The sequence below is a fragment of the Triticum urartu genome, chromosome 7 (genome assembly GCF_003073215.2).
Source record: "Triticum urartu cultivar G1812 chromosome 7, Tu2.1, whole genome shotgun sequence".
Classification (NCBI taxonomy): Eukaryota; Viridiplantae; Streptophyta; class Magnoliopsida; order Poales; family Poaceae; genus Triticum; species Triticum urartu.
The window spans coordinates 608,063,211-608,070,643 of record NC_053028.1 but is presented as its reverse complement, the minus strand read 5'-3'; the positions used below and the strand labels follow the sequence as shown (position 1 = coordinate 608,070,643).

General features: G+C 55.9%; 1 protein-coding gene across 2 annotated transcripts; it reads right to left on the bottom strand.

Moving 5' to 3' along the window:
• Positions 1-2,653: 2,653 nt before the first annotated feature.
• Positions 2,654-6,861, bottom strand: LOC125522275 (probable LRR receptor-like serine/threonine-protein kinase At2g23950). 2 transcript variants are annotated; one of them, XM_048687351.1, is made up of 11 exons: positions 6,615-6,861; positions 6,391-6,523; positions 6,238-6,309; positions 5,991-6,134; positions 5,808-5,879; positions 5,653-5,712; positions 5,441-5,547; positions 5,031-5,162; positions 4,567-4,932; positions 3,342-3,733; positions 2,654-3,239 (listed from the first exon to the last, which is right to left on the bottom strand). In XM_048687351.1, exons 1-11 carry the CDS (start codon positions 6,727-6,729, stop codon positions 2,874-2,876), a joined length of 1,959 nt encoding a protein of 652 aa, XP_048543308.1. In that variant the 5' UTR covers positions 6,730-6,861; the 3' UTR covers positions 2,654-2,873. The 2 variants fall into 2 exon arrangements, with proteins under 2 accessions (XP_048543308.1, XP_048543307.1); XM_048687350.1 differs by having other exon boundaries at positions 4,567-4,935; positions 6,615-6,860.
• Between the last annotated feature and the right edge of the window lie 572 nt (positions 6,862-7,433).

The following is a 7,433-nucleotide window of genomic DNA, read 5'->3' as shown; positions in this document are numbered from 1 at the left end:
GGACGGATTGTTCACTATATTGTTAAGAGATACCTGAATGGAAGGTGCTTGGATACGGAATACTTACCGAAGTGTCCGGATGATTGCAGTCAAGGCCAACGTCTTCGATGGTGTCCGGCCATTGCTCTCGTTCCCTGAAATATAATTTCCACATTCCTTCGTGCGTAGCGCCGAAGAAGTGTTGTAGGGTCCGCCGCCCTTCTGGATTAAACTCCCACATACGAAGAGGTCGCCGCTGACATGGCAGGATCCGGCAGACTAGCATTATTTGAACGATGTTCACAAGATCAATGCCCTTCTCAATAAGATTTTGGATGCGACTTTGCAGAGTCTGCACTTCATTGACGGATCCCCAGTCCAATCCCCTATTGACCCATGAAGCAAGCTGAACTGGAGGGCCGGGTCGAAACGCGGGTGTAGCCGCCCACTTGGAGCTCCACGGCTCGTTGACATAAAACCACCCCTGGTGCCATAGGTCTGAAGATTTGGCGAAAGATCCTTCGGGCCAAACCGCGCCGGCCAGTTTGCCTATTATGACACTGTCGCACTCTGCCTGCTCCTCCCCTGCCACTTGCAGCCTCACATCAAAGCTCTTGAGCCACAAACCGAAGTGCGGACGAGTCCGGAGTAAGGCCTCACACATGACGATAAATGTCGAGATGAGGAGAATAGAGTCCGGGGTCAAATCATGAAAATCTAGCCCATAGTAAAACATGAGCCCCCGGGCGAAGGGGTTAAGCGCAAACCCTAGCCCGTGAAGGAAGTGAGACACAAATACAACCCTCTCGCCAGACCTGGGGGTTGGTATGACTTGCCCTTGCGCCGGAAGCCGATGAAAGATTTCCGAGGTCAGGTACCTCGTTACACGAAGCTCCGCAATGTCCTCCTCTGTGACAGAAGAGGCCACCCACCGGCCCTGACGGTTGGATCCAGGCATGACTAAGGCTGGTGGTGATTGGAACCTGAGGGTTGGAACTTGGGGTGGCTAGAGTTGAGGAAGGAGCAAAGCGCAAGGAAGAAGAAGAGGCAGGCTCTCTATAAAAAGGCCCCGGATATTGGGCGTCTCTCCCAGGGTCTCTAAACTTACCTATCACCAAGGAGTTGTACCCGAGGGACTGTTGGGTTACCCACGCCCGCATTAATGAAAATCACGTAAATACAGGGACACGATCTCTGCCCTGACGAGATGTGCCAGTAAAACCGCACCCCGAGACGTGGGGCGGCTCGCTAGCTGACGGTTGGAAATAGCAACCGGGCGGGCATGATATGATGTCATGAACAGTTATCAACAAGTTGGGCTCGTGAGCTATTATATTCTCTATTATATTCTCTGCCATTATATGCACAGGTTCGGATATACTTACTTCGTCTGAAGACTGTTCTGGAGTTCAGAAGGGGGGAACCCGCCTTGCAATGCCGAAGACAAACCTGTGCGCCGGACTCCTAGTCATTGAAGCCAGGTTCAGGGGCTACTGAGGGAGTCCTGGACTAAGGGGTCCTCGGACGTCCGGCCTGTTATCTATGGGCCGGACTGATGGGCTGTGAAGATCGAAGACCATACTCGTGTCCGGATTGGACTCTGCTTGGCGTGGAAGGCAAGCTTGGCGACCGAAGGTTCCTTTTTATGTAACCAACTCCATGTAAACCCTAGATCCCCTCGGTGTCTATATAAACCGAAGGGGATAGTCCGGAAAGGACAACACATATACTCATTACCATATTCATAGGCTAGACTTCTAGGGTTTAGCCATTACGATCTCGTGGTAGATCAACTCTTGTAATACCCATATTCATCAAGATCAATCAAGCAGGAAGTAGGGTATTACCTCCATAGAGAGGGCCCGAACCTGAGTAAACACATCCCCCTGTCTCCTGTTACCATCGATCCTAGACGCATAGTTCGGGACCCCCTACCCGGGATCTGCCGGTTTTGACACCGACAAGCCTCCCCCCCCCTCTCCCGTTACTTCATAACTCCTCCGTCTTCGTTGTTTTGGTAGCATTTGGCGTCGCCCTGCAGGAATCACACCACCACCATCACCGTCACGCTGTCGTGTTGCAGGAGATCCCATCTACTTCTCCTCCCTCGCTTGCTGGATCAAGGAGGAGACGTCATCGAGCCGTACGTGTGCTGAACGCAGATGCGTCGTCCGTTTGTACTTCATCGGTTTGGATTGTGACGAGTACGACTACATCAACTGCGTGATTTACGCTTTCGCTTAACGATCTATGAGGGTATGTTGACACACTCTCCCCTCTCGTTGATATGCTTCTTCTAGATAAATCTTGGGTGTTCGTAGGAAAATTTTCTATTTTCATGCTTCGTTCCCCATCAGAGGGATGCTCTTACAGGAGTATATTTGCTCCTCTTGAAAAGTGTGGTTTTTAGCTAATCCCTAAACATAACGTTCTAAAAAAATTCAAATCTTTCTAGTTTTAGTTTGCATACTATATTTCAACTACATATTTGAATACATATTAAATCCAAACCTAGGTTCACATAATTCACGAATATCACAATTTTAGAGTTTACAAACCGAATTATTCAAATTGAAACACACGAAAGGGTTCAAATAAAGTAAAGAGCAAGATAAAAGCGCAACCATGAGGTACCATGGAGATGCCACTGATGGTCAACAAGATCATCTTGAAGTAGTGTATGAAATTCTCGGTTCTTGATGCTTGTGTGCGGAAATGGATTCTTCCCATAAAAGAGAAGCCAACAAATTTTCTTTACATTTTTCTAAGGGAAATAAAGGCTTGATCAGAAGCTACACATCTCGTTCACTCGTTGTCTAAAACTGAACATCTTATACTACTCACTATGAAACTACTACTAGCTAGCAACAACCAATCCCCATCCCCCCAGACAGCTACCTCGGTCCAGACAGCTCCATCTCCTCCGCCATGTCGATGGACCGCGCCTCGTCGCTGCCGAGGCTGCTGCCGCCGTTGTCATGGTAGTCGTTGAAGGAGCCCCACCCGTCGGGGTCGCTGCGGTGGCCGTCGTGGCCAAGGCCGTCGTGCGGCGGCCGGTTGGTGGCCTCCCATTTGTCGGCGAGGCCGTCGCCTTCGAGCATCCGCACCACCTCGGCCATCCTCGGCCGGTGAGACGGCTGGAACTGGGTGCAGAGCAGGGCGACCTGCACCATCTCGGCCACCTCGATCCTGTCGTAGTGAGGGCCCAGCTCTTGGTCGACCAGCAACTCCAGCATCTTCTCCTGGTGCACCTTCCTCACCTTTCAAATGAACAGACCAAACATATATGCTATCAGATACAAAATGCTTTGGTGTTCGGCTTCAATGGAGACAGAGTAGAGAAGCATGGACATGGCGCGTACCCAGTCAAGCATGACGCCCTTGTGGGAGAGGCTGAGGCCGGAGCCCTTGCCGACCTCGAGCGCGCGCTGGCCGGTGACGAGCTCCAGCAGCAGGACGCCGAAGCCGAAGACGTCCGTCTTGTCGGAGGACTGGCCCGTGGAGAGGTACTCGGGGGCGATGTGGCCGACGGTGCCGCGCACGGCGGTGGTGACGTGCGAGTCGCCGTGGTCGAGCAGCTTGGCGAGGCCGAAGTCGCCGACGACGGCCTCGTGGTGCTCGTCCAGCAGCACGTTGGCGGCCTTGACGTCCCGGTGGATGATCTTGGGGTCGCACTGCTCGTGCAGGTACAGCAACCCCCGCGCCGCCCCCACCGCGATCCGCTTCCGCGTCTGCCACCCCAGCGCCGGCTTCCCTGCAACACACACGGCAAACCCCAAACATCATACATACATACATGCATACATACATACATACATACAAGTGGGAACGTACTGTACATACGTTCCCAAGGTACCAGTCTACGTGCCAGATACAGTAGCGTAGCATGTAATTAATGCAGGCTGCAGCAGCGACCAGACACGAGCTCGTAGTACTAGCGGTGTGTGTGTCTGCGTGCTCTGCCGTCTGCCCTGCCTTGCCCTGCCCTCCCTGTCGCGGCTGCAGCAAGCAGGCCGAAAGGAAGCATGAAACAAAACGTAATCCTGGGCTGCGCCTGCGCCCTGGTACTACGTCTACGCCTCCGGCTGGGACCACGTACGTATTCTTGGCCATGGAGTGGGACACGGCCGCGGTTCATGGCATGGCATATCGCCTGTGAACCGACCGGGCGGTGTTCGTGGTCGCGCCCTGCCGCCCGTGCCCCGCCGTAAGTGGCCACTGGGCAGTGAAGTAACTGTAGTGACTGGAGCACCGCACCGCTGCAGTAGTCATGGTGCAGGGGCGTGCCGGGCGCCGCGGCAGGCGGTCAGGATGCGGACAAAACGTGAGCGCGGTGGCCTGTCTCGCCTGAGCGGTGCTCTGCGTAGGCCGCAGCGACAAGTACAGGGCGCGGTGGGCGCGACCACGCCTGAGGCACTGACTGCCATGCGCAGGGCGTGGCTGGGCAGACTACGGCCTCCCATCCCATGCATGCATGGTCCCCTGCCCGCGGACCGCCCCGTCGGTCTCACTCTCACTCTCGGTCACGGCCGGCGCCAACGTTAACGTGTATGTAATGCATCGGTGCATGTGACGTATGATACGTACCTCGGAGGCGGGCGGCGACGGAGCCGTTGGGCATGAAGGGGTAGACGAGGAGGCGCTCGCCGGAGGCGGCGGCGCAGAAGCCGAGGAGGCGGAGCAGGTGGCGGTGCACGGCGAGGCTGATCATCTCCACCTCCGTGCGGAACTGCGCCTCCCCGGACGCGCCGCTGGGGTCCTTGAGCCGCTTCACGGCCACCGCCGTGCCGTCCGCGAGCCGGCCCCGGTACACGTCCCCGAACCCGCCCCTGCCCAGGATGTTCTTCGCGCTGAACCCGTCCGTGGCCGCGTGCAACTCCCGCAGCCCGAACTGCCGCACGTTCCCTAGCCGCGCCGCCACCATGCCGCCCTCCAAATCCCTACCACCTTGCTCTGCTGCATCCAATAGTGAACCATTGACACGATGTTCAATCGACGTGCTACGTGCAGAGGCGTGGCAGAGGAGGAGGATGATCGACGGCGGCGCTTACCGAGGAGGGAGGGGCAGCGGTGCCGGCGCCGGCGGCTCCAAAGGAGGCAGGACACGGCGAAAAGCAGCAGGGAGGAGGCGCCCAGGCCTGTCCCTACCCCCACTCCCACCGCGCCAGCCTTTGACCTGCTCCCTGCACAAGAATGCCCAAACAAAATTAAACGTTGATGATCCCTAGCTCAGCTCAGCTGTTGTCCCCACAGTACGGGAGGAGTGGAGGAGAGACGTCTGCTCCCAATCGCAGTCGCAGTCGCAATCGCGCGCTACAGGGCAAAGGGAGAGTGGGGCGGAAATGAACGGAAGACAGAACTCTCGCTCTCCACCACGCACTCCCAGAAAGCAAAGCAAAGCAAAAGCAGCCACGACTAGACAGGCAGGGGTAGCAATGGATAGAGGTTAGGGTGTGCTCACTGCTGCTCGGGGTGGACGTGGATTCCAGCGGGAAGGGCCCGGTGGCCGGCGCCAGCGCGGCGGCGCATTCCCCATGGCTGCCGCAGATCATCGGATTGCCCACGATGCTGCACAAGACACAAGTACAAGTTCATTTGGTTAGAGAAGTGCGGCATTGGGTTCGATGTGTGCTCTTTAAAATCAAAAAATTGGACAAGAGGACGAGTGCACACTTGAAGCTTCTTGTGGGGAAGAGCGGAACAGGGCCGGAGAGGTTGTTGTAGGACAAGTCCCTGGGGACACGAGCAGCAACGGGCATTGGATCACGGGTTAAATTCAGCCGATTAAAGGGACAAAATGGTGGGGATGATTTGCTAGTAGAGCTTACAGGAAGGAGAGCTGTGGGATGCTGGCCAGCGACGCGGGGAACGGCCCCGACAAGCTGTTGTTGTTTAGCCTCCTACAGCGAAAAACAACATATAAACATCTAACTTAACTATTGAACAATCGTCCATGTATTGGCTACTGGGTAGTACGTAGTGGTAACAGTACTGAGGGGTGGCTCACTCACAGGTACCGGAGCTTGGACAGGCGGCCCAGCGTGTCGGGCGCGCGGCCGGAGAAGCGGTTGTTGGAGAGGTCCAGCGTCTGCAGCCTCGGCAGCGCGCCCAGCTCCGGCGGCAGCCGCCCCGTGATGTTGTTGTTCTGCAGCAGCCTGGAAATTACTCACAATCGACCCATCAGTGTGTCTGAACTCTGAAGCGCGCACAAACAAGCAAGAAAGTAACAGAGGTTATCTGGACTGGATGATTACTCACACTTGCTCGAGATTAGTGAGGTTGGCGATCCGCCAGGACAGCGTCCCCGACAAGCCCTGGCTGGGCGCTCCCCTGAAACGCGGCCGGCCGAGACCGATTAACGGAGCTGTGAGAAGGAAGATGATACGGGAGGGAGGGAGCGACGGAGCTTACAGGCCAATGACGAGGTTGCGGGGGGAGCAGGTGATCATGGCCCAGCTGCAGGGGTCGACGGAGTCCTCGTCCCAGTTGCTCAGCACGCCGCGCGAGTCCACCAGCCCCTGCTTGATGGCCACCAGCGCCATCACTGCACGTGAGCCCGCACTCCCGCAGGTGATTAAACTAATCCACCACGACGGCCATAAACAGCGGCAGCAAGTGCGCGGAAAGACGAATACCTTCGGCGTTGAGAGGCTCCGAGGAGAATGCGAGGAATGGGGCGGCGGAGAGGAGGAGTAGGAGGAGGACGACGACGACGGGGAGGAGTGGAGGGTCAGAGACAGACGACGCCATTGGAGCGGTGGGGGGGATGATGGAGGCGAGGGGCGCCCGAGGAGGGGAGTGAGAAAAGCGTGGGAGGGAGCGGAGCGGAGCAGAGATGATGGGGGTGGCTTCGCTTTGCTTTGCTTTGCGTCGCTGCTCGCTTTTTCTCGTCTCGTGTCGTGCGACGGTGCGAGCGAGAGCGGGAGAGAAAGGGAAAGAAAAGGCTGCATGCATGCGATTGCCGTGGCATCTTTCGTTCGAATATCGATGGAACGAAAATGATCATTCGTGCCGTGGAAACTGACGGGTGGGGCCGGCTGGCCGATTGCTCTGTTTCGGAGTTTGTGTGCCGTGCGTTTTCCTTTCTGGTCCGGGGTGTTGGGGGCTGGAAACGAGCCTTTGTTTTGTTCTTTTTCCTTGTTGGGCGTGGTGGTGGTGTTGTGTGAGATGAGGTAGTCAGCTAGTCATGAGTGCTTGCTAGGGTGGTGGACTGGTGGTGATCATCGTGCCATCGCTTGAAGGGAAAGAGAGGGCACGCTGGCACACGGATGGGGCATTTCATTTTGTCAACACATGTCATGTAAGTGCATTCACACAATTCACTAGCTTGTGTTTATCATATCATCTCAGAAACATTTGTTCTTTCAAAAAAAAAGTTAACTGCCCTGCCATTGCATTACCGCCATACGTAACCACTCTTATTAATTATTAAGCAGAGTACAATACAATATCAA